This window comes from Felis catus, chromosome E2, assembly GCF_018350175.1.
Source record: "Felis catus isolate Fca126 chromosome E2, F.catus_Fca126_mat1.0, whole genome shotgun sequence".
Taxonomy (NCBI): Eukaryota; Metazoa; Chordata; class Mammalia; order Carnivora; family Felidae; genus Felis; species Felis catus.
The window spans coordinates 8,799,888-8,825,626 of NC_058382.1; the positions used below are offsets into that span (position 1 = coordinate 8,799,888).

The 25,739-nt window shown below is 52.0% G+C and overlaps 2 protein-coding genes across 14 annotated transcripts in view; both read left to right on the forward strand.

The window, feature by feature from the left end:
- Nucleotides 1-25,017, forward strand: PLEKHA4 (pleckstrin homology domain containing A4). Of its 12 annotated transcripts, XM_045045531.1 has the most exons (21): nucleotides 1-339; nucleotides 459-644; nucleotides 2,429-2,518; nucleotides 3,608-3,715; nucleotides 5,471-5,543; nucleotides 5,664-5,764; nucleotides 5,918-6,027; nucleotides 6,625-6,840; nucleotides 7,267-7,558; nucleotides 8,182-8,253; nucleotides 9,751-9,798; nucleotides 9,949-10,029; nucleotides 10,186-10,335; nucleotides 11,925-12,023; nucleotides 14,489-14,629; nucleotides 15,281-15,380; nucleotides 15,453-15,529; nucleotides 22,629-22,790; nucleotides 23,692-23,750; nucleotides 24,132-24,244; nucleotides 24,556-25,017. In XM_045045531.1, the coding sequence occupies exons 3-21, from the start codon at nucleotides 2,435-2,437 to the stop codon at nucleotides 24,822-24,824; spliced, it is 2,355 nt and encodes a 784-aa protein (XP_044901466.1). In that variant the 5' UTR covers nucleotides 1-339; nucleotides 459-644; nucleotides 2,429-2,434; the 3' UTR covers nucleotides 24,825-25,017. The 12 variants fall into 12 exon arrangements, with proteins under 12 accessions (XP_044901466.1, XP_044901467.1, XP_019674804.2 ...); XM_045045532.1 differs by lacking the exons at nucleotides 1-339; nucleotides 459-644 and adding an exon at nucleotides 678-1,130; XM_019819245.3 differs by lacking the exons at nucleotides 1-339; nucleotides 459-644 and adding an exon at nucleotides 1,517-1,956 and having other exon boundaries at nucleotides 2,335-2,518.
- HSD17B14 (hydroxysteroid 17-beta dehydrogenase 14) overlaps nucleotides 24,981-25,739 on the forward strand; it is a 16,655-nt gene continuing 15,896 nt past the window's right edge. Inside the window, exon 1 of one of the 2 annotated variants that reach the window (XM_045045540.1) lies at nucleotides 24,981-25,445. In XM_045045540.1, the coding sequence (XP_044901475.1) occupies nucleotides 25,358-25,445 (88 nt within the window). In that variant the 5' untranslated portion in view covers nucleotides 24,981-25,357. The remainder of the gene's footprint in view (nucleotides 25,446-25,739) is intronic. The other variant, XM_045045539.1, reaches the window with a different exon arrangement.

Sequence of the window (25,739 nt, forward strand, 5' to 3'; positions counted from 1 at the left end):
CTCGCGGAGATTCCGGGTTCTGTGACGACACGGGGACGTTTCCCAGCGTGACCACGCCCCGAAACAGGCGAGCTGTCAATCAAACGCGGCGAAGGCGTAAGCGGCCGGGCCGCTCTCCCAACTCCTGCCGGGGTGGCAAGACGCCTTCCCACCCCTTCCCAATTTAACCAGCAGGCCCCAGTCTAGAGTCTTCCACCTTCGCAGCCGGTCCGTTTCCTTCCCGGTGAGGGAGAGCATCGGTTCCATTTCACAAATGAGAAACTGAGGCTGGGGAACGAAGTCGCTTGCCCAAAACGGTCATGGCAGAGCCTAGACTTGATTGTGAATGCAAACAAGCATGTAAGCACCCTGAAGTCAGGCATTTGACTTTGCTCACTGCTTTTTTTCCTCAGCGCCTGGCACAGAGTAGGTACTCAACAAATACCTAGTGAGTGGATTTTTTTTTTTTTTTTTTTTAGTTTTTTAAAAGTTTATTTACTTCGAGAGAGAGTGCACCTGGGAGCAGAGGGCGTGGCAGAGAGAGGAGAGAATTCCAATATCGAGGTGCCCCAAGCAGGGCTCGAACCCACGAACCATGAGATCACGGACCTGGGCTGAAATCAAGAGTCCGAGGCTTAGCCGACTGAGCCACCCAAGCGCCCCTGGTGAGTAGATTCTAACCCCCAAATTCAGACTCCTTCCTGGTCTCAAGCACAAGGCTCCGCACCTGGATTTCACCCACTTAAAACTCATACAAAAGCTCACACACAGACTGAAATTCCGGCTGGGTACCATCAACTGAACCTCATGGGAATGGGGTCTCCTGCCACAAGTTCCAGGCCCAGGGACACCGTCCCAGTTCCTTGGCCCCTCCCCCCTACCTGGTCCAGAATTTTGCTCCTCCAAATCTGCCCAGGAACCATGTCTCCCTCCCGAGGGGGGCATCCTCAGTCTAGAACACAATTCTCACCTGGATCTGGGGTAGATGTTTGACCGTGGCCGCTTGACCCTGCCCTAGCCACTACCCAAGAATCCGGGGTCACTCCCTCCTCCCTGGAAAACCTGGACCCGTCCACTCAAAAACACACTTCCGGGATCCCCGGCTCCATGAACAACTCAGGAGTCCTGACTCCGGGCTCACACCTTTTCAGGTACCCCAGAAGTCTGAGCCCCCTCTAGTTCCAGGATCCCAGCTCCCTTCAGGGTGCCAATGAATGACCCGGGCCCTGGAGTCCAGGCCACAGCTCCTCCTCTCCAAACTGTTAGGAATCCGGCCCAGCAGGGACCCAGGAGTCAGGGGCGGGGTGGGGGGGGGCAGCCCCTCCCCTTAGCGGTGGGGGCAGCCGAGCCAGGGGTCAGGCTGGCGGGGGGGGGGGGGGGGGGGGGGGGGGGAAGAGGGGCGGGGTCAGCCGGGATTGGAAGGGGAGACAGCAGCGTGGGCGGCTGGCGGACCAGCAGAGAGGAAAGAGAAACGGAGAGGGAGGAAAAAAGAAGGGGAATCTGAGGGAGAGAAGGAAACAGCGGCGGTGGGGACTGGGGACGGGGAGAGAGAGAGAAAGAGGAAGAGCTTGAGTGTGAGGGAGAGAGAGGGGGAGAGAACGAGATGGAGATCTAAGGAAAAGAGACTCTGTGAGTCAGAGAAGAAAAGATCTGGAACGGCAACAGAAAGACTGGAAGAGAAAGTGCTGGTGGGGGGGAGGGGGGAGAGGGGGTGCGGGCAGGGGAGAGAATGAGCCAGAGAGAGACTGGAAGAGACAGATTAGAGACAGACAAGCTGGGGCCAGAGACAAGGTGTTAGGAGCCTAAAAAAAGGCAAGAGGGACCAGAAGTGACACAAAGCAAGAAGTGTGCGAGTGAGCAGGTGAGAAGGCAGGTCTGAGAGGCAGCACCCAAGAGCCGGAAAAGGAGGGAGACTGCAGCTGGGTGCCCCAGCGCCCGCACGGCCCTCTTACCCCCATCCTTGGGACCCCGGAGCTGGTAAGTTCCCTGGCTGGCCTGGGAGGGACTGCCTGGGTGTGCATTCCTGGCGTCCGGGCTTGGCAGGGATGGCCTAGGGGGGCTTGGCCGGGATGGCCTAGGGGTGCGTGTGGAGGGCTGGAGACAGGTAGCTGGGGGCAGCCGCGAAGAGGCAGGGAATGGGGCTCCCTAAGCACAGAGAGGGTCAAATTCCTGGCGAGAGTGCAGGGGGCAAGAATAAAGGAGCCCCTATTCCCTGTCTTGGGCGGCAGACAGCTGCCCCCCTCCCCGCAGCTGCCAATGCCGCCCACCTCTCTTGGCATCGCTCTTGGTATGCAGTCCCGGGCCAGGGCCTCCCCCAGCCCCCCAGTCCCCAGACAACAGGCTCTTTCTCCTCAGCCTCCTCCGACCTGCGAGCTCCTGACCCCGTCTCTGTCCCCAGCCGGGTCAGCTGCAGAGACACGCACACAGCCCCTTTCTTTCTCTCCCCAAGCCCTTGATGGAGGAGGGCAGACCCCGGAGCAGCCTCAGCCTGGCCAGCAGCGTCTCCACCATCTCCTCCCTGGGCAGCCTGAGCACCAAGGTTTGAGCTTCTTGGAAGGGCCGGGGAGGTAGGCGGGGCTCTGGGCTGCCCCATCCTCTTTTTTCCCAGCCCTGGTTCGGTGCCAACTCAAGGGATTCTGTTGTTAGGAGCCAGGAGCCTTAGCGATGGGATCTGCCACACCTAGTAAGGTCCCCAGTTGCCCACTAGCCCCAGCTAGGAATTTAGAGACGCTCCCAGCTGTCTCCACCCCTCCTGTTTTCCCAATTCAAAGCCAGAGTCACAATCTCGCTTGACTTGGTTGCTAAGTTAAGGCTACTCCCCAGCCATGAGGCTCTCCCCAGGAATTCAGGCGGTGACTACCCTTGACTGGGACTGAAAACTCCCTGTCCCAGCTCCAGGCATCCAATCTACCCAGTTCTGAAACCCGAGAAGGAAAAGACCTTTCTCAAGAGGGCTGAGATAGTTGCCTCCCCAGTCATCGCCCCAGCCCCAAGTTCAGGGACACTAATTTCCTTGTCCTCTGCCATTCTCTTCACTCATTTAGACTTTACCAAGCTCAGAATGTAGAGATTCAATCCCAACTCAGTGCCATCCCCAGGGCAGGGCATCCTGGGGGACCCTGGCTATGGATGCTGGAGATGCCTGGGTGGACAGGAGAAGGGGCTCCTCTCCTATTGGGAGGGACGGATTTGGAACCGTCTGTCTCTGGTCATGGGTGCTCAGGGATGTCACTCCCTGGCACTGAAACATCCTTCCACTCAGCTGACCCATCACCAGGGACTCTGCATGGAGATCTTTCTTGATTATGGGGACCTCCCAGGCAAGATCTCCAATTCAGATCCCAAAGACTGCACTACATCTCTGGCTCAGTTAGACCCTTGATCCCCAAATTCCTTCCTCGTCAACCAGTAGTCTCTTCCTTTCCCCCAAACAGCTCCGTCCGCCCATTAAAAGCGTCTGTTAGCTCTGTAACGCGCACATCCAATTCTGATCTCAGAATTCAGTCCCCTCCTTGGGTGGTTTCTAAGGGCGGCTGAGGTTGGGTCTTGGGTTGCCTGACTCCCAATGCACCGCCTCCCCCAAGCCCATCCAAGGCCCCATTCACATCTGTCCTCCTTCTCTCCTCAGAAGCCTACCCGGGCAGTAAGCAAGGTGCACGCCTTCGGGAAGAGAGGCAATGCACTCAGAAGGGACCCCAACCTCCCGGTGCACATCCGAGGCTGGCTTCATAAGCAGGTGGGGTGAGCGGGTGAAGGGAAAGGACACCGAGTGATGCTAGAGGCTGTCCCCCTGGCTGTCCCCTGTTTCTCTTCTTCCAAGTCTCCAAATGTGTTTTGTTTTTCTTTTATTAAAAAATAGATATTTATTTAGTTTTGAGAGAGAGAGAGCACAAGTGGGGGAGAGGCAGAGGGAGAGGGGGACAGAGGATCCAAAGCGGGCTCTGTACTGACAGCTGCGAGCCCGATGAGGGGCTCGAACTCATGAACTGTGGAATCATGACCTGAGCTGAAGACTGAGCCACCCAGGCGCCCCACCCCTCGTTTTTTTCTAACAATCCTTCCCCCCTTTTTCTGTCATTGTTCTATGCACCCGTTCACTCAGCAACCGCTTCCTGAATATTTACAAGGTGCCAAGCCCAGATAAGACAAACAAGTATAGTATATTCAGGATGGGGCAGGGCAGAGACGGATAATACATTAGCTTGTTTCAGATTGTAGGAATTGCTTTGAAGAAGTAACACAGGAGGATGTACTGAAAAGTGACAGAGGGGGGCGCCTGGGTGGCTCAGTCTGTTAAGCCTTCAGCTTAGGCTCAGGTCCTGATCTCACAGTTCGTGAGTTGGAACCCTGCATCGGGCTCTCTGGTGTCCGTACAGAGCCTGCTGCGGATCCTCTGTCCCCCCCTCTCTCTGCCCCTCCCCAGGTCTTGGTCTCTCTCTCTCTCTCTCTCTCTTTCTCTAAAATAAATAAAAACCAGGGCCCTGGGTGGCTCAGTCAGTTAAGCGACTCTTTTATTTAAATGTGTTTTTTAGGTAATTTTATTTATTTATTTACTTACTTATTTAGAGAGGGAGAGTGCGTGAGCGGGGGAAGGGCAGAGAGAGAGGGAGAGAGAGAGAATCCCAAGCAGGCTCCGCACGGTCAGCGCAGAGCCCGATGCAGGGCTCGAACTCACGAACCGTGAGATCGTGACCTGAGCCGAAACCAGGAGCCGGACGCTTAACCGACTGAGCCACCCAGGCGCCCCAAGCGTCCGGCTCTTGAACTCAGCTGAAGTTTTGATCTCAGGGTTGTGAGTTCAAGCACCAAGTCGGGCTGTGCACTGGGTGTGAAGCCTACATTAAAAAGAGAGAGAGAGAGAGAGAGAGAGAGGGTAAATAATTGGAGATTTATTCTAGGTGTGACTGTAAGCTCTGTTTTGAGCGGGGGGCTCCCCCAATCTGGCTTCTAATTTCAAAGGATCATGCTGGCTTCTGCGGGAAGAGATTGAAGAAGAGAAGAGGGGCAGGAGGTTGGAGAGAGAGTAGTTCTGGCAGAGGAGATGGGGAGATACAGGATTAGGGTTGTGGCTCAAGCCACCTTCCTGGCCTCTCTGTGCCTCAGACTCCAGCGTAATCAGACCGAGTCGAGGTATGTAAAGTGCCTGCCCACGTGTTGTATAGTATCTCGTTCCAGCCTTCCAGGAACTTCTCAATCCCCAGTTGACAGATGAGAAGACACAAGTGGCCTCGCCAGGAAATGACTAGTCTGATGGCATAGTTTGAGAGGGGTGGAGCTAGGAACCAAACGCAGGTCCGACTGTCCAGAATCTATGGTCGCTCGACCGCGACGCTCTGGCTTCCGGCTCTCCAACTCAATCCATTGCATCAAACGCGTTTCTGTTGCGCCCTCTCTATGGGTCCCCGTCCCCAGGTGTCACTGTCTCCGTTCCCACATTTCCTCTCCCTACTTCGCATCTCCTCAGGCCTCCCCTCCTGCTCTGTTTCCCCAGGACAGCTCCGGGCTGCGCCTCTGGAAACGCCGCTGGTTCGTCCTCTCCGGCCATTGCCTCTTCTATTACAAGGGTCAGTGCCCTGACCTGCGTGGGGTGGACGGGCCCCCCCACCCCCCACCGCCTCCGTTTCCTCTGGCCTCTTGGCCTCCAGATCCCTGTGTGATCCCTGAGCCCAGCCCCTCGTTTGCAGACAGCCGCGAGGAGAGCGTCCTGGGCAGCGTCCTTCTGCCAAGCTACAGTATCAGGCCAGATGGGCCAGGAGCCCCCCGAGGGCGGCGCTTCACCTTCACCGTGAGTCCGTCCCTGGGGTCACTAAGGCACTAGGCAACGGGGGCAGTCATTGGGGCATCCGTTATTGGAGATAAAAAGTCTTGACCAGGGTCCGTGGCATCCTCCTTTCTAGAGGTCGCGGGCGTCCACGTCCCCAACTGTCTTTCCCCGCAGGCTGAGCACCCAGGCATGAGGACCTATGTTCTGGCCGCTGACACGCTGGAGGACCTGCGGGGCTGGCTGAGGGCGCTGGGCCGGGCCTCTCGCGCAGAGGGGGACGATTGGTGAGTATAGGTCCTGGCCGTGGCCCTGACCTCCAATCTGGGTCCACCTAATCCCCAGCCCCTCCCCTTTAGGCGCTGCCTCGTCAATGTCCAGTCACTTGTCTTGTAGCTCAGGAGACTCCGCCCTTCAAGTCCCACCCCCAGGGAAATTCATCTCCTCCAATCAGCAAAGTCTTTCTCTTCTAGCCCCCACCCACCACTTTGTCCAGCCCCCGCCCATCAATATTCCACCCTCCCTGGTTGGCTCCCTCGGAAGTCTCCATCCCTAAGGATGCCACTTAAAGAATGTCAAATATAGAAAGACCGTCACTGCCCCAGCCTGACCCACCTTTCAGGCTGGAGACTCATAGTCGGGGACACTGGGTCCAGAGACCCGGATGGACCTTGTTACACTCCCCCCTCCCCCCTCCCCCCCCACTAGTCACTGCCACACTCTGGGCCTCATTTTTCCCATCTGCAAAATGGGAACAATGATTTATACTGCACCACCTTCGCTTTATTCTGTGTATGTTCCCGTGTGTGCTCGTCCGTGAAGTGGGAATAAGGGTTGTTATGAGGCACAAAGGAGTGTTGTCTTTTTCTGTACCCACTTGTTAGCGGGCGACCCAGGTCACCTGCACTTCCCCAGCCGGGAGAGGGCCCTGGCGGCCCCGGTGGCCCCCCGGAGGTGAGCAGAGGGGAAGAGAGGCACAGCTTAGAATCACCGGAGGTGGCTCGGCTGTCCAGAGGTCGCGGACGACCTGGGCTGCTCACTCCCAGCCCCACAGCCGACCTCCAGTCTGGACCTCGGATCCGGAGGACTAGGAGCCCCGAGTGAGTTGACGGAGTCTGGGACAAGAAGGTTTTACAGGGCCGAGCATCGAGCATCGGAGGGGAAGAAGAAGGGGGTGGGGGGTGGGGGGGGGAAGAAAAGGGAAAAAAAGAAAAAGAAAAAAGTTGGGGGCGTGGCCTAAGAGGAGGGCAGGGACTGGGACTGCTTCCCGGTAAGGCTTAGCGCTTTCTTTCTTGAGTAGGTGGGAGTTGCTGGAGTTCTTATGGGGTCAGAACCCATAGGGGGCAAGTCCTAAGGAGGAGATGCCACAAAGGGGGAAAATATTCATGCTCTGGCTAATAGAGGGGAGTTCTACTCCAGAGGGACCGTCAGACACATTGGAAGGAGACGCACACATGATGACTGGGTGGGTAGTGGGGTGAAGGGGCTCTAGTTGACCTAGTTCCCCTATTCTCTCTTCCCAACAGCCTGTTCACACCCCTCTCTCGCCCTCCATCCCCTCTGAGCCTCCCCCGGCCCCGTTCTGCTCCTGCGCGCAGACCCCCTCCGACCTCGGGTGACATAGCACCTCTTGCCAGACCCCATACCCCTCTGAGTCGCATCGATGTCCGGCCTGCCCTGGATTGGGGCCCCCAGCGCCAGACACTCTCTAGGCCCCCCACTCCCCGGAGAGGACCTTCCTCTGAGGCTGGGGGAGGAAGACCCCCCAGGAGTCCCCAGCACTGGAGTCAGGAGGCCAGAACACAGGTCAGCAGAGAGGTAATGGGGAGGGGGACTACATTTCCCATATGGCTACAGGCTGTCTTTCCAGGCTGGTCTGCGGGCCATGGCCCCTTGAGCATCATGGGGATTGTGGTTCAGCATAATCACAGCTGGGTTCAGATGTGAGGGAAAGTGAACTTCATCTCCCATCAGTCCTCAGGGCTGTCTTTTCGGGCTCGTCTCTGGCCATTACCCCTTAAGTATTATGGGGATTGTAGTCCAAAATACTGTCCTCCAAGACCATGCTGGGAGAAGCAGTGTGGATTACATCTGTCTTGTGTCTCCAGTTTCTTTCCAAGATGTTCACTTGCTATTTTTCTCTGAGCATCATGGGATTGTAGCCCAGAATATCTACAGTTCACCAAAGATGTGAGAGTGAGAGTAGATTACAACTTCCTTTGGTCCCTGGGGCTGTTTTGCCAGGCTTGTCCCATTAGTATCATCCTATGTGTCCCCACGGTGGCACATAGCTGGAGGACAGGTAGTTGAGAAAGTTGTGGGGCTCAGTTCTGAACCTCAGTGAGTCTCCTGAGTCACATCAATTCTGGACACATCTACTCTAATATTTGTTACTAAAACATGCCAATTTCTAACCATCTCTGTTTCGATATTCCTCCCAGGCCCCCTCTGGCTCCACGTATCTCCAGCTCCCCCCGAGAGCTCCCGGGACCCGGGCTTCCATGGTTTTATTGGTAGGTGTCCTGGAGCACCTTGAATCTGCCAGAGCCCCCTTCCTTGCTTTCTTTGCTATGGAGAATGTCATCTCCCGGACTTGTGTGCCTAGAGAAGACTGGGTATTTCCAGGTCCCTTGGCAGACTCTTCTGTTAGTTTCCTAAGACTGTTGCAAACTGGGTGGCATGCATATAGAATATCTCTCCATTCATTCATATCATCTTCCGGGTATATATTTGAGTTTTAAGTTTTTTCCGCAGGGATCTTGTGTGCTCTTAGTTAAGGTAATTCCTAAATTCCCGATAGTTTTTATAGCTATTTGAATGGTATCTTTTTCTTTTTTCTTTTTTTTTTTTTAACGTTTATTCATTTTTTGATAGAGAGACAGAGCATGAGGGGGGGAGGGGCAGAGAGAAAGGGAGACACAGAATGCAAAGCGGGCTCCAGGCTCTGAACTGGCAGCACAGAGCCCAACGTGGGACTCGAACTCACGGACCGTGAGATCATGACCTGAGCTGAAGTTGGACGCTTAACCAACTGAGCCACCCAGGTGCCCCCCCCCTTTTTTTTTTAAATTCTCTTTTCTATCTATGGATGCTATAGAGATATATGATTGATGTTTGGAACTTCATCTTTCCTCTGGGATCCTTTCCGAATTCTCTTATTTATTTATTTATTTATTTATTTATTTATTTATTATTTTTTATTTTTTATTTTTTATTTTTTTAAGTAATGTCTACACCCATCGTGGGGCTTGAACTCACAAACCCCAAGACCAAGAGTCACATGCTCCACTGATTGAGCCAGCCAGGCGCTCCTGAATTCTCTTATTCTGATCACTCTTTGATTTTGTTGGTTTCTCTGGGTAGGTGAGCATATCATCTGTACATAATAGTGGCTTGACTTTTCCCTTTCCTATCCTTACACTTCGTTTTGTTTTCTTTTTCTTTTCTAATAGCATCCGTCAAGATCTCTACTAGTGTGTGAAACTGTAACAGTAGTAGGGAGCACCCTTATTTTATTTTCTCTTGTGAAAGAAATGTCTGTGTGGTGCCTGGGAGCGTCCGACTTCGGCTCAGGTCATGATCTCACGGTCTGTGAGTTCCAGCCCCGCATCGGGCTCTGTGCTGATGGCTCGGAGCCTGGAGCCTGCCTCGGATTCTGTGTCTCCCTCTGTCTCTCTGCCCCTTCCCTGCTCGTGCTCTGTCTCTCTCTTTCTCTCTCAAAAGTAAATAAACATTAAAAAAAAAAAGTTTTTAAATAAAAAAAAATAAAAAAGGAATGTCTGAATTTTCTCCCCGAGTCATAACATGGCTATAGCTGTTTGGTAACAGAGCCCATTGGATCTCCCTAAAGCCAAGACTCTGGCGGTTGGTCTACTGAGGTTTGCTAAAGCTTGGAACAAAGCTAATAAGGAGAAAGGTGTCTGTCATTAGAAACAGGGCTTGATTCAGCACTGAGCTGCAACAAAGACCTGTCTGTCCATGTGACCCCTGGCTTTTCTCTTTCTCCTCAGCCGGGTCCCCCCCTAGACTCAGCTTTTCACCAAAGCTTGGAGACAGATGTAAGTCCTCCCTGGCCCAACCCCTGCCGAGTTCACAGAGGCGGGAAGGGAACGCTTTAGACGGTGGCGGTGGTGGTGGCCGTGGCCGCAGGGAGGACAGGGGAAGAGCCAGATCTGGTCCAGAAATAGCTCCTGTCCTCCTCTTTCCAGACTCTGTTGACCAAGTTGTGTGGGCAGGACCGGCTCCTGAGGAGGCTACAGGAGGAGATAGACCAGAGGCAAGAGGAGAAGGTATGAGGCTCTGAAACGGGGGAGGACTCTTGGCCTCTCCACCCATCTCTCCCTTCCCGAGCCCCAGCGTGCCCCAGGATTTGGGAGGACACCGTCTCTCTCTCCCTGGGGCTGTACGTGGATTCAGAAGTTGAACCACCTTCCGTCTCGGTGCAGGAGCAGCTAGAAGCAGCCTTGGAGTTGACCAGGCAGCAGCTGAGCCAAACAACCAGGGAGGCCGCGGCTCCAGGGAGGGCCTGGGGGCGCCAGCGCCTCCTGCAGGACCGACTGGTCAGTGTGAGGGCCACTCTGTGTCACCTGACTCAGGTGAGCGTCTAGGAAGGAGCATGCCCTCCCAGGAGGCCTGAGGATGCTACAAGTTGTCAGTGAAGGGAACCTGCCAGCAGAGGCTTATGGGAAGGTGGTTCTTGAGCATTCTCCTCTTTCCAGGTTTTAAACCAGTCATCTTGACGGTCTTAGAGAGTGAGGGGCAAACAGCCAACAAACAGCAGACTTAATTTAGTGGTTTGAGAGGGTGAATTTGACATGGGCTTCCTGGTTTTGAATCTCAGCTCCTGCTGTGTGACCTTAGAAAAGTTACTTGACCCCTCTGGGCCTTAGATGCCTCTCTCTCTCTATCTCTCTCTCTCTCTCTTTTTTTTTTTTTTTTTTTTTTTTTTTTTTGAGAGAGAGAGAGAGAAGATGAGTAGACAGAGAAGGAGAGAGAGAATCTTAAGCAGGTTCGACAGCCAGTGCACAGCCTGACCCGGGGCTTCCTTTCACAAACAGTGAGATGATGACCCGAACGGAAATCAAGAGTCAGACGCTCAACCAGCTGAGCCACCCAGTTGCCCCCTCAGATGCCCCTTCTATGAACTTGAAATGATAAAAGTAGTATTTAGTACATACAGTCGTTGTAAAAATTTCTTAAATACATACATATTTAAACATATAGTCTATATATATAAATATATAGATTATATATGTTATATATATATGTTATATATATATAACATTAAATGAGTGATGATTTAACACTTCTATATTATGTAATATATTTTCTATATATATCATGTATATATCATATATTTGTGAATATTTAAAAGTTAGGTGGGGCGCCTGGGTGGCGCAGTCGGTTAAGCGTCCGACTTCAGCTCAGGTCACGATCTCGCGGTCGGTCCGTGAGTTCGAGCCCCGCGTCGGGCTCTGGGCTGATGGCTCGGAGCCTGGAGCCTGTTTCCGATGCTGTGTCTCCCTCTCTCTCTGCCCCTCCCCCGTTCATGCTATGTTTCTCTCTGTCCCAAAAATAAATAAAAAACGTTGAAAAAAAAAAAAAGTTAGGTACCTGGTAGATGGTAAGAAATATTTAAATGTTAGCTGTAATTATTGTCATCTGTAAAATGGGGACATTAATAATACCTACCTCACAAGAATTAAATAAATGAGAGCTAAGTGTGGTGCCTAGTACATGGTAAGCACCTAATAAGAATTAGCTGTGATGATAATGATTCTTCCTTGGGGGTGCTTAGAGACCCTGGGGGTCTCTCTCTCTCTCTCTCTCTCTCTCTCTCTCTCTCTGTCTTGACTGTCCCAAGAATTTATTAGATCTGTAGACTCTTCCACCCTAGGGGAGTTCAGAGGTAATCAGAGAATTTAGGGAAACCTGTTACTTGTCTACACTAGCAGCTCATTGGAATGGCAGGTTCCTTATAGACTCTGGGGAATCCTAGTAGTCTGAGCAAAGGGGCTCTTGGGAATTGTAGTCCATATGTGTCCTCCCCCCCCCTCCCCCCCCCAATCTGGGCACTGGAGACCAGGCCTTCCTTCCTCCTCCTCGGGCTGGGAAAAAATGGAGTGGGGAAAGATCTGGTGGGTGGGCGTACTAACCCTGTGTTTCCCTGTTTTGGGCACCTGAGGAGCGAGAGCGGGTTTGGGACACATACAACAGCCTGGAACAGGAACTGGGCAGCTTGAGAGAGACTCTGGAGTACCTGCTGCACCTTGGTTCCCCCCAGGTATACATACCCCTGCCCCAAGACCCCACACTCCACCCTCGGCTCCTTGTCCGCCATTGAAACCCTTTTGGCATTTAAGCCCCTCCCACTTCGTTTCAAACTCCTCCCCTTACATCCTTTCCTTACATTTTGAACCCTTTATTGTAGTTAAGACCTTGCCCTTCGTTTTAAGACACACCTGTTTGGAATCACTCTCTCTTCTGGTTCTAAATCTCTCCTCTAGTTTTGAAGCCCTGTCCTCTGGTTCAAAATTTCACCCCTCAGCCCTGCCACATCCTGTGTCCTGACTTTTGCTGTTTCATTTATCCTCCGGAATTTCTAGTTTCAAATCCAATCACTTGGTTCAAGCTTCACTACTTTTTTTTTTTTTTTTAATATTTATTTATTTTTGAGACGGGGGGGGGGGGGGGGGGGGACGGGCAGAGAGAGAGGGAGACACAAAATCCGGAAGCAGGCTCCAGACTCTGAGCTGCCAGCACAGAGCATGATGCGGAGCTTGAACCCACGGATCGTGAGATCATGACCTGAGCTGAAGTCGGAGGCTCACCCAACTGAGCCCCCCAGGTGCCCTATTTTTTTAAATGTTTATTTATTTTGAGAGAGACAGAGAGCGCAAGCAGGGGAAGGACAGAGAGAGGGAGGGAGAGAATCCCAAGCAGGCTCCGAACTGTTAGTGCAAAGCCCCACTTGGGGCTGGATCTCACGAACCACGAGATCACGACCTGAGCTGAAATTAGGAGTCAGATGCTTAACTGAGCCACCCAGGTGCCCCTAAAGATTTTATTTTTAAGTAATCGCTACATCCAACATGGGGCTTGAACTCACAACCCTGAGATCAAGAGTCACATGCTCCTCCAACTGATCCAGCCAGGCTCACCCCCTACCCTACTTCTTCATTCTAAACCTAATAATCAAGTTTCTAGATCATATATCTTTAGTTTAAAACGTTGACTTCTAGTATTAAATGCATATTCAGATTTAAGCGCTGCTCTCTGCATGTTAACCCCCTCCCCCTTCTTCCTAAAATCCACTCTCACTGCTAACCCCCCTCCCCACTGGTGTTAAAAATCACTTGGCACCAGCAGTATATGCAAAGAACCAAATTAGGTTTATTACAGGAATTCAAGGTTACTTTAACACTTGAAAATCAGTCCATGTATTTTTGTAAAAAGGAGAAAAGCCTTCATCTCAAGTCTAGCAAATAAAGGTATGAGGAGCAGAGAAAAAGAAGTAAACCTATTTTCATTTAGAGATGACATGATTGTATATATGTAGAAAATCCAGAATAATCTCTGGATAAGCTAGTAGAATAAACAAATTCATCAAGGTCACTGAATGCAAGGATAATACGCATAAATCACTGGTCTTCCTGTATGTTAGTACCAAATGAATAGAGAATATTTATAAACAATAGTGTTTGTAATTGACATAAACAAGTAAAATATCCAGGATGAAATCTAATGAAAGATATGCAAGGCATCTATTCGGCACGCCATAAAACATCACTGAGAGAAATTAAAGAAGACTTATATAAATGGAGAGATATACCATGTTCATGGATAGGAAAGATACCATAATATAAAGATGTAGTCTCTCCAGATTAATTTCCCCAGTGGGGATTTACAATCCCAGTACAAATCTGGAAGGTTTCTGTGTAGAGATTGACAAAATGACTCTAAATTGTATCCATCAGGGCAAAAGACTAAGAGTAGCCAAGGCAGCCTCCAAAAACAAAGCTGGAGGACTAAGGCAAGTGAATGTCATGTCTGTCTGCAAAGCTACAGTTAATAAGACAGTGTACTAGTGTCACAAGTTTAGACAAATAGACAAAAGGGATAGAATAGGATATTCAAGAGCAGATTCACATATATTTATATGCTCTCAAACTTATAATGGAGACAACTGCAGAGCAGTATAGAAAAGACAGTGTTGGGGCGCCTGGGTGCTTAAGCATCTGACTTTGGCTCAGGTCACGAACTCACAGTTCATGAATGCAAGCCCTGCGTCGGGCTCTGTGTTGACATTTCAGAGCCTGGCACTTGCTTCAGATTCTGCCTCCTTCTCTCTCAGCCCCTCCCCTGGTTGCCCTCTTTCTCTCTTTCTCAAAAATAAACATTAAAAAAAAATTTTTTTTTAAAAGAGTAAGATAAAATTATCCGAGTAACCTCACTTTGTGCAGAAATCTCTGTCCCCACCCATTGCCCCGTTCTCTCCCACTCTCTCTCTCAAAAATAAACATAAAAAAGTTAAAAAAAGAAAAGAAAAGAAAAGCCAGTGTTTGTGATAAATTGTGATGGGTCAAAGGGATATCTGTATGGAAATGGGTATCCACAAATAGAGCCTCCACATGCACACATCATGCGTTTATGACTCCATAAATACAGCCTCGCTGATTTCAGACCCATCTTTAACCCTCCTGGCATTTTCCCACCTTTTGAGTAGCGGATTTCTCTCCTCCCCCCCAGGACAGAGCGTCTGCTCAGCAGCAACTATGGATGGTGGAAGACACGCTGGCAGGTCTGGGGGGCCCCCAGAAACCACCCCCCAACGCTGAACCTGACTCCCCATCCCCTGCACTCCAAGGCGAGGAGTCCTCAGAGAGGGAGGTGAGACGCACAAGCCTCTCTCCCCGCCCCCAGCTCCCTGTCCCATCTGCCCTGGCCCAACTCATCACCCACTCCCCTTTTTCTCTCTCCCTTTCTTTCTCTCAGCTAACCAACCCCAGGCAAGTATCCTAGGCTCTGGAAGTATCTAGGATACTGTGCTGATCAGCAGAGAGCCCTACATGGGGCTCGAGCTCATGAACCGTGAGATCATGACCTGAGCCCAAGTCAGACCCTTAACCTACTGAGCCACCCAAGCACCCCTCCCCTTATGTTGAATAGGGATAATAATTGCCACCTTACAGGAGGGGATTCAATGAGATAATGCGAATAAAGTGCTTATCACAGCACCAGATGCATAATCAGTATAAAACCTTGCACTTAAAATGCCTTGCTATGTGCCAGGCACTGTTCTAAGTGCCTTACATGCATGGATTCAATCTTCAGACATGGATTCAAAGGTGAAATATGGCCCAGAGAGGGAAAGTAACTTGAAGAAGGTTGCACAGCTCCTAGGTGGCAGAGCTGAGATGTGAAACTAGGACGTCTGGCTCCTGGTTTTCAGTCTTAACTCCTACTCATGCTGTGTCTTGATGGCCGAGTGCCTGAAAAATGACAATGACAAGCATTATTCTCCTTTCCCGACCGTGCCAGAGCCTGCCTGAGTCCTTGGAACTGAGCTCATCCAGGTCCCCTGAGGCTGACTGGGGGCGGCCGCCCGGGGGTGACAGAGACCTCCCCAGCCCTCGCTCAGGTGAGTGTCCTGGCCCGGGTGGGACTTGCTTGGCATTTCCTGTCCTCACCAAGTCCCGTCCTGTCCTCCCAGGTCTTGGATCTCCGAGGGTCTCCCGGGCCTCCAGCCCTGAGAGTCGTCGTCCTGTTTCCCCACCGCCAGGAACCAAGGTAGGCAGCCCATCCAGCCTCCTCGGGTCCATCTTGTAACCCTTTAATTTTTTTTTTTTTTCAACGTTTATTTATTTTTGGGACAGAGAGAGACAGAGCATGAACGGGGGAGGGGCAGAGAGAGAGGGAGACACAGAATCGGAAACAGGCTCCAGGCTCTGAGCCGTCAGCCCAGAGCCTGACGCGGGGCTCGAACTCACGGACCGCGAGATCGTGACCTGGCTGAAGTCGGATGCTTAACCGACTGCGCCACCCAGGCGCCCCATCTTGTAACCCTTTAATCTGACCACCCCCCACTCTGGGGAGACAGCTGCGAGAAAGGAGTTCTAGGGCCACACCCCAGAGCAGAGAGAGAGATTGGTTGAGTGTTGGGATTGAATTCTGTCTCTGCTGCTTCTAAGCTGTGTGACTTTGGGTCAGTTATTAAACCTCTCTGCCTCTATGTTCTCATCTGCAAAACGGAGCTAATAGGAGTACCTACCGCCTAGAGCTGATGTGAGTATTCAAACTAAGTGAATGCCCACTAGGTTGAAAATAGTGCCTAGATGTAGTATCTCATTCATTCATTCAACAAATGTTTATTAAATATCCCTTTGGCTGTCCAATAAGGTAGCCAGTCGCCACATGTGATTATTTAAGCCTAAATGAATTATAATTTGGGGCACCTGGGTGGCTGAACTCTGTTAAGCATCCGACTCTTGATTTCGGCCCAGGTCATGATCTCACGGTGCGTGAGTTCCAGCCCTGCATCAGGCTTTGCATTGACCGCACGGAGCCTGCTTGAGATTCTCTCTCCTTCTCTCTCTGCCCCTCCTCCTCCTCTGTCTCTCAAAAATAAATAAGTAAACACTTAAAAGAAATCAATGAATTGGGGCGCCTGGGTGGCTCAGTCGGTTAAGCGTCCGACTTCAGCTCAGGTCACGATCTCACAGACCGTGAGTTTGAGCCCCGCGTCGGGCTCTGGGCTGATGGTTCAGAGTCTGGAGCCTGCTTCCGGTTCTGTGTCTCCCTCTCTGTCTGCCCCTCCCCCATTCATGCTCTGTCACTCTCTGTCTCAAAAATAAAACTTAAAAAAAAAAAAGAAAGAAATCAATGAATTAAAACGAGGGGCTGGCTCAGCTGGCTTAGGCAGTAGAGCGTGTGACTCTTGATCTCGGGGTTGTGAGGTCGAGCCCCATGGTGGGTGTAGAGATTACGTAAAAATAAAATCTTTTAAAAAATGCACTAAAATGAAGTAAAATGAAAAAATTCACTTGCACTCACTGCATGTCAAATTCTTAGGAGCCACACTTGGCCAGAGGCTACCCTGTTGGACAGGGCAGATACAAAACATTGCCACCATCACAGAAAGTTCTATTGCACAGAGCTGTTCAGGCGCTGAGGGCACAAACGTGAACAGAACGAGGAAAAAAAAATCCTTCCCTCAGGAGTCTGACATTCTAGTGGGAAGAGGCAGATTATAATTTACTGTACATTATTTTATACGTTATAAGTGCTGAAGAGGTAAAAGCAAAAAGGTCTGGAATGCCGGAAGAAGGGGTGCAATTGTAAATGGCTTGGTCTAGGGTAAGCCTCATGCAAAGGTGACGCTTCTGCAGCTACCTGAAGGAGGTGAGGGAGCGAGCCTTGGGGATATCTGGCGGAAAAGCATTACAGGCAAGGGGAACAGCCTTTGCAGAGGCTCTGGGGCAGGACTGGGCCTGCGGTGTTGCGGAAGCAGGTAGAAAGTCAGTGTGTCTGGAACCGAGTAAGCCAGCGACTGGGGAGAGGGGGAGAGGGCAGGAGAGATGGGTCAAGGGCGTGGATCGCGCATGCGTGGTCCTGTGGCCCTAGGTGAGCCCGGAGCCCCGGAGGGTTCTGAGCTGCCCGAAGCGGAAACCGGCGCCCTCTGACGGCCGTGCGGGGAACAAGCCGCAGGGCGAGCGCTGAGGCCGGGACCCAGTGAGGACAGTCCAGGCAGGAGAGAATGGTCATTTCCACTAGGTTAGAAGGAGTGGAGATGTTGAGAGGGAGGCAGATTCTTGTCACACCGGTTTTATCCAAAACTGTCGGGACCAGATGTAATTCAAAATGCAAACATTTGCAGATTCCAGGCTGGTAATATGCATATACTGTGTATTCTATAATATCCCCCCACAGCGCCACCCTTAATCAAACACGTTACATTTCTCTAGAAATATGTATGAATGTTCATACTTAAACGGGATTTGGTTTATAAATAACGTCTGAATTTAAATGTCAAGTTTTTAAAAATATACCAACGAACAACCGAATGAGCGATTGAGTTCCGTGGAATAAAAATTGATTATAGGGGCCCCTGGGTGGCTCAGTCGGTTGAGCATCCGGCTTCAGCTCAGGTCCTGATCTCACAGTCTGTGGGTTCCAGCCCCGCGTCGGGCTCTGTGCGACAGCTCGGAGCCTGGAGGCTGCTTCACATTCTGTGTCTCCCTCTTTCTCTGCCCCTCCCGGGCTCCCGTTCTGTCTCTCTCTCTCTCTCTCTCAAAAATGAGTAAACATTGAAAAAATTTTTTAAAATTGATTATAAATACCAGGCACTTTAAAAAAAAAATTTTTAATGTTTTATTTATTTTTGACAGAGAGGGAGAGAGAGACAGAGCATGAGCAGGGGAGGGGCAGAGAGAGAGGGAGACACAGACTCCCAAGCAGGCTCCAGGCTCTGAGCCGTCAGCGCAGAGCCCGACATGGGGCTGGAACTCACAAACTGCAAGATCATGACCTGAGCCAAAGTCTGTCACTTAACCGACTAAGCCGCCTAGGGGCCCCAAACGTTTATTTATTTTTGAGAGACAGAGAGAGAGAGACAGAGTATGAGTGGGGGAGGAGCAGAGAGAGAGGGAGACACAAAATCCAAAGCAGGCTCCAGGCTCTGAGCTGTAGGCACCGAGCCCGACGCGGGGCTTGAACCTACAAACCACAAGATCATGACCTGAGCCGAAGTTGGCCACTTAACTGACTGAGCCTCCCAGGCGCCCCTGGGGTGTCTCATTTTAATTGAGCAAATCGGTTGGTCACTTAATAAATCCACACTGTTGAAGGTCAGCAATGAACTGTGTAAGGGCTGAGGGCAGGCCTCCCCAAGATGGGCCACTTTAGCATGAAGATTATTCTGAGCTAAAGGCAATCGAGACCCTGGGGGCCCAAGAGAAACAATGGTGCCTCCCTTAACTACATAGAAAAATCGAAATCGGAGCTCTTTCCCAGAATAAGGGTTATTGGCTGAGATAAGTTTTATCTGAGTGGCCCATCTGTATGGCAGGACAACCATCTCATTACCAAATATCTCCTCCTCTTCTCGTCTCTCTGTGAAGTGCGTCCCTTCCCTCTAGAGTCCCAGGCCCCTACCCCCTTGTCCTTGGTTCGGAATGATATGCATACCTCATTTTGCCTGACTGCCTCTGGAATCTCCACGTCCGTGCGGACTCCCCGTGCGTCCGCTGTTACATTTGGATTTCTCCGCTTAATCTGTCTTGTGTGAATTTGATTCTTGGCCCGGCTGGACGGACCCTTGAAGGGGCTGGGGATTCTTGCTCCCTGAGAACTGACCACGTATTTCGTCTTTTTCTCCACCCCCAACGTGGGGCTCGAACTCACCATCTTGAGATCAGAGTTGCCCGGTCTTTGGACTGAATTCACCAGCCAGGGCGCCCCCTGCAGGGCCATTTGAAACATTCTCGGAGCCCTAAATCTGTGCTTGGATTTTTCTTCTGAGCTCTTAGAAGTCACAGATATTTCTTTTTTTTTTCTTTACTTTTCTTTTCTTTGTAAGTTTATCCATTTATTTTGAGAGAGAGAGAGAGCCAGGAGCGCGAGCGGGGGAGGGACAGAGGGAGAGAGAGAGAGAATCCCAAGCAGGCTCCACACCCAGGACAGAGTCTGACACGGGGCTCAATCTCACTAACTGTGAGATCATGATCTGAGCCAAAATCGTCGGTCGCTCGACCAACTGAGCCACCCAGGTGCCCGTTACCAATATTTCTGTTGCTTCTTTTCACCGTAACCCACGGGGCCGTCTTGGGCTCCTTCGTTTATCTTGGAGATCAGTTTAAACCAAAAGTCATAAATAACAAAAAGCAAGAAAGTAGCCACGGATGGCAGGGGCCCGCATGACAGAGGATGTGCTGAGACTCAGGTGACGATGCTGTACGTCATAATACTAGGTGGATATCGGCACCAAGTTTAAGAAAACGTGTCCGTTTTTAGGTTTTTTGTTTTTTTGTTTTTGTTTTTGTTTTTGTTTTTGTTTTGCAGTGGCAGGGGAGGGAGGGGGGAAGTAGAATTGCGCATAGGAGATTTTTGGAACTGATCTGGAAGGTGGAGCCAGTAAGATTTCTTGGCACATTACAGGTAGGGTATGAGGAGTCGGGGAGTGACGATTGGGTCCTTGGCCTGGGCCTCTGGGGCAGTGCAGTTACCATGCAGGAGATGGTGGAGGGAAGGTGAGGAATCCAGGTTTGAGTATGCTGATTAATCCCGAACTTCAAGTTTGAGATTATTCAAGTCATCGGCGCTGTTGTGGGCCCTGGGCTCGTGTGTACTGGGTTTCGCTGGACGCTGTGATTGCTGAGCTGAATCAGGCCACATCTCAGGCTTTGGGGAGCCTCAGACGGGATCACGATGAGAAGAGAGGGAGGCGTGTGCGTGGTACAATGGCAATAGATCAGGGGCTCTGGGGGACACCAGCGGGCAGCTCCCAGACTCAGCCTAGGCGTGTTGCGGGACGGTTTCCTGGAGGTAGAGAGACCTTCAAGAGTAGGTTAGAATTTACCAAATGGGGAATTTACTAGGGAAACAGTTGGTACAAATGCTTCTAAAGCCAGCATCTCTGCTAGCCTACAGGAAGCCTTTTTGTGAGTTCGGAGACAGGCACGCACCCCCTCTGGGAGGGCAGAGCATGACTTGGTCGGTGGAGGGCTCAGCCCTTGGGCAGTGAGCAACACATACATCTGTACAGGGCCGCTCAGGAGCCCAGAACTCTGGCCTCCAGAACCCCATCCGCCAACTGCAGGGTGGTCCAATTCAGAGCAACGAACATCTCCTGTGGGAGAAGTCCCTCACAGCCTGGGACACTCCAGAGGTCACTGCCTGGAGGTCATGGCCCAGAAGCTCGGATGGTATGTCTCCGGGTCAGAGAGCTCTGCTTGGGGTCTTATAGCTGCAGCTTTGTTGTGTCTTATCTGTGGCTAGCTCCCTGTATGTGTCTGTGTCCACACGGCCCCCTTTCCTTAAGGACACACGTCTGCGGCTGGAGAGCCCCGTCTGCCTGTCTCCTGCCCGGAGAAGCTGACAAGTCCTGACAGCCTTCCTGCATCTCAGTCCCTCTCTGTCCCCTCCGGTTCAAGCTGGCAGTGTTCCTGCTGAGATGATTTCCTGGATCCCCATGTCACATGCCTAATCTCTTAGCAAACGGGTTGTCTGGCCACACCCTTGGGGTTCTCTCCAGACTTCTAGTTTCTTTTTAGCGCACTTTTCTTCCCTCCCCCCCCCCCCCCCCCGGCCTTTGATTTAGCTCTGTCCTCTTGCGTTGTTTTTTTTTTTTAATTTTTTTTAATGATTTTATTTATTTTTGAGCAGAGCATGAGTGGGGGAGGGGCAGAGAGAGAGAGGGAGACACAGAATCCGAAGCAGGCTCCAGGCTCTGAGCTGTCCGCACAGAGCCCGACGCGGGGCTCGAACTCACAGACCGCGGGATCACGACCTGAGCCGAAGTCGGACGCTTCACCGGCTGAGCCACCCAGGGGCCCCTGTCCTCTTGCGTTTTAAGCTCTTCAGGCTAGAAGCCCATGATCAAGGTGTGAGCAGGGCCGTGTTCCCTCTGAAGGTGCCAGGATCTGTTTGAGGCCCCTGTCCTAGCTGCTGCTGGTTCCTTGGCTTGTGGGGGCTGACTCCAGTTACACGAGGCGTTTTCCCTGTGTGTGTTGTTCATCTGGTTTTGACGGCCAGAGAGAGCTCCCCAGATCCTTTCAAAGGCCAACCCAAGTCGATCCTCTTGACAATTTAGTTAATGCATCTCCTTCTTGGGGCGCCTGGGTGGTTCAGTCTGTCGAGCGTCTGACTCTAGGTTTCGGCTCAGGTCATGATCTCATGGTTCATGGGATCGAGCCCCACATTGGGCTCTGCACTGACAGCACAGAACCCACTTGGGATTCTCTTTCTCCTCTCTCTCTGGCCCTCCCCCAACTTGTTCACTCTCTCTCTCAAAGTAAATAAGCATTAAAAAAAAAATTTTTTTTTAAATACATCTCATTCTTCCTTTTGTTGTGTCTAAGTTGACTCAAGAGTTGTTTCTTGGGGCGTCTGGGTGGCTCAGCTGGTTAAGCGCCTGACTTCAGCTCGGGTCGTAAACTTGTGGTTCGTGAGTTCAAGCCCCACGTCAGGCTCTGTGCTGATGGCTCAGAGCCTGGACCCTGCTTCGGATTCTGTGTCTCCCTCTCTCTCTGTTCCTCCCCTACTTGCACTCTGTGTGTGTCTCTCTCTCAAAAATAAAGACTGGGGCACCTGGGTGGCTCAGTCGGTTAGGCATCCGACTTCGGCTCAGGTCATGATCTCGAGATCCATGAGTTAGAGCCCCGTGTTGGGCCCTGTGCTGACAGCTCAGAGCCTGGAGCCTGCTTCGGATTCTGTGTGTCTCTCTCTCTCTGCCCCTCCCCAGCTCGGACTCTGTCTGTCTCTCTCTTTCAAAAATAAATAAGCACTAAAAAAAATAATACATAGATAAACAAACAAATAAATAAAGAGTAAAAACAAAACAAAACAAAAACAAAAAAAAAAAACAGAATCTCGACTACTCATGCAGAGAAGCTGGATATGTCCAGGAAGTGTGGGTGCTTGTCGGGCTGGGGGTTTGGATTCAAACAGGGCAGCTGATGGAACTGAGGCCAGAGAGGCCAGTTGGGCCTTAAACATCCTGAGGGTGCTCGGAGCCGCGGGAGGACAAAGTCTGCTCTCGGCGCAGAAAGATCGCCCTGAATCTGGTGGGGACCTTAACGGGAGACGGCAAGACTGGAGGCCGAGAGAGGTTCAGGGAAGAGATTAAGGGGAGCACCAAGGTTGGGGCCTCACGCGTTCCTCGTCTCCCCAGGCCCCCCTCGCCCGGCCTCGGATGAGTGCCCAAGAGCAGATGGAGAGAATACGCAGAAACCAGGAGTTTGGACGGCCTCTCCCTCGCCCTGCTTCCCCCCGGCACCTCACTCTGGGGAGAACACTGTCCCCAGCCCGACGCCAGCCTGACAGAGAACAAAGGGTGAGGGGAAGAACGGAGGGCGCAAGGTGGGGTGGTGACGGATCCTCTCCTTCAAGTTTGAGGCTCAGTTTCCTTCTCTGTAAGATGGGGATTTCTCTCCCGCTTTACCCAGAACTGGGTTTCCAGACTCACCCCTGATCTGTGTGCCCATGAGATGGCTCCCCTAGTGGGGTGGGGGTGCGGCAGGGGAGGCAGAGACAGTGTCGCTTCACCAGTGTTGTTCTTCCTCCAGAATGGGGGTCACAGGTCTGGACTGTGGGCCCAGGTTTTCTTTTTTAGTTCCTCTGCGTGACCAAAGCCGGGGTGGGGGTGGGGGCAGGGGTTGGGGAGGGAAGTGAGCAAGTAAGGAGATGATTATATTCATACTGTTGCAATGGGGAGAGCATTCCAGAGCTGAAGAAAGGATCAGCACGATGTGTGTGAGACTCTTCTAGGAGGAATTAGACAAGTCCTAGGTGGGGCATTTTCCAGCTGGGATTGTTTTTGTAATCAGAAGGTGTCTCAGCCAGACACCAACAGCTCAGGGGTGTTAGAGGGGGTTAGAGGGGACCAACAGCTCAGCTACTCCATTATGAGGCGTAAGTTGTGAATTTGGAGGGTCTGTTTCTGGCCTTGTCTTGTCATAGGTGAACAAGAGGGTGGTCATTTGTCAGTCTTATGTAGGTCATATGGAGAAGGGTGCTTTGCAGTAAGCCATTTCCCCGAATGCAAATGGCTGGGGGCGGGGGGGGGGGGGTACTTTCTTAACCCTTGCTGTTTTCCAGGAGTGCATGTAAAGTTAAACATTGTCAGTGTCTCTGGGGCAATTTCATTCCCTCTCTGAGCCCCCTTCATTTCACCCTCCAAATCAGACCATGAGGACTTCCAGGTGAGGAATTTTAATACCCCGATTCCTTTGCAGCCTGCCCAGGGACACTCAGGAGCCCCCAAATGGCTCAGAAGCTCTGGATCCTGGAGCAGGTAAGGAAGTGGAAAGTGAGGCAGGAAGCAGAAAATCAATTTGCCAAAGGCTGCTTGCTGTCTCTTGAGTACTAAGATATACAGACTGCAGAAGCTTTTAGAGATGCTTGAATTCCTGGGCCACCAGAAAGGCCAGGATCCACAGTGAGAACTGGAGTTTCCCAAACTGCAGAACTGGATAGATATGAAACTCCTTTTCTCTGTTAGGAAAGCGGGTGAAATTTAACAAGGAATAGACTATGAATCCCATAATGCAAGCTCTGTTTAAAGTCCTTTAGAGACATGTGCTAGGGACTACAACTCCTGGGAGGACAGGCATGGCCCTGTGGTACTGGCTAATTGTAGACGCCCCCCCCCCCCTCCAAATCTCTTTTTTTCTAGTCCGAGGACCACCACCCCTTATTTGCCAACATCCGAAGGTCACCGGGAGAGAGTCCTCAGCCTCTCTCAAGCTCTGGCCACTGAGGCTTCGCAGTGGCACAGAATGATGACAGGTGAGGAGGGGCTGGGGAATCTTGGACTCCTGGGTTTTAGGGAAGAGGGAGCCAGACAGAGCCTGGAATCCTTGGTGCAGGTCGGGAGGGGTCTGAGAGCTGCTGGAAATCCTTTGTCTTGATGAGGAAAGTGCCCTTGAGGGCTCCGAAGTTCCAGATCCCAGGAAGGAGGGGACAGGGTTTCAGGACTCCTGGGTCTGGGGGAGGAGAGGGTGGGGACTGGACTCCTGGGTCTGAGAGGAAAGGCCTGGTGGTCTGGACTCCTTTGTCCCAAAGTTTGCCATTCTCATCCCCCCAATCGTGCTATGCAGGTGGACATTTGGACTCCCAAGGAGACCCTCTTCCCCCCGCGCCACCGCCTCCGTCAGATCCCACCCCCCAGGTGACCTCGCCCCCGAGGTCTCCAGTGGCTAATTCCAGTAATTCCAGCTCGGCTGGGTGCTCCCACCCGGGTAGTAGGCGTGGCGCAGGCCCCGCCTCCTGGGAGCCCACGTGGGAATCCGGGACCGCCCCTCCCGCCCTGACCCAAGAGGAGGGGGCGTGGCCTCTGCGGGTCACTCTGCTGCAGTCCAGCTTCTGACCTGCCCCACGCGAGCGCCGCAGCCAATCAGGACGTGAGGGCGTGGCCTCGAGGTACCGCCCGGAGATCTGGAGCCACTCAGGGCGCAGTGGGGGCGTGGTCTGGTCCCCAGGGTGGCCTGAGAAGTGTATATCGCCAAAGTTTGATTTTTCCCAATACTTGTCCAAATTCGGATTAAAACTTTGAACTTTTAGTCAATAGCTTTCTCTCTGTCTGTCTGGGGTTGTGACACTGGGGTCTCTCAGGGGCAGAGCTGGAGTCGTGGACTCCAGCGTCCCGAGGAGTGAAGAGAGCAGGGGCCTCGAACCTGTTGGTCTAGAAAAGGAGGCAGCTCCAGCCTGGCTTTCTGGGTCTGAGGGAGGAGGGGTCTGGGGCCAAACTTCCAGGCTTCTGCCCTTCCTGGCAACGCCCCCCCCAGGGCCGGGCTTCCAGGATCCAACCCCTATTTATGGGCTGACTCCACGGCCTCAACCCTGACTCTGGAGGTGGAAAGAGGCACCGAGCGAGTGACAGCGAGAGAAGGACAGAGCAGAATGGCCACGGGAACGCGCTATGCCGGGAAGGTGGTGGTCGTGACAGGGGGCGGGCGCGGCATCGGAGCCGGGATTGTGAGAGCCTTCGGTGAGTAGGGGGTCTGACTGTGCGGGAACGTTGGAATCCGGGAGAGGAGAGACCCTGGGAACGAGTGGGGGTGGGGACCTTCAGTACTGGAGTGGAGATTTGGATCCTATAAAAACTCATTTTGCAACGCTAATGAAGGAGTAGGCAGTGTTAGCCTGGGGCCTGAGGTTTTGGCAGGACTCCAAAACTGGTTAGTCCCCTTCTCTGGGTCTCAGTGACTGTAACTACGAAGTCGGTGGTTGGAGAATGTCGCTTGCAGCTTTGGGGTTTATTCTGGAACCCAGGGTTGGGGGC

What these genes read in the sequence shown, in the direction of transcription:
- PLEKHA4 (XM_045045531.1), top strand. Translation starts at nt 2,435, where the DNA reads ATGGAGGAGGGCAGACCCCGGAGCAGCCTCAGCCTGGCCAGCAGCGTC. An exon ending in TTGCCTCTTCTATTACAAGG is followed by an intron (nt 5,544 to 5,663) that starts GTCAGTGCCCTG and finishes CCTCGTTTGCAG; the next exon opens with ACAGCCGCGAGGAGAGCGTC. An exon ending in GAACACAGGTCAGCAGAGAG is followed by an intron (nt 7,559 to 8,181) that starts GTAATGGGGAGG and finishes TATTCCTCCCAG; the next exon opens with GCCCCCTCTGGCTCCACGTA.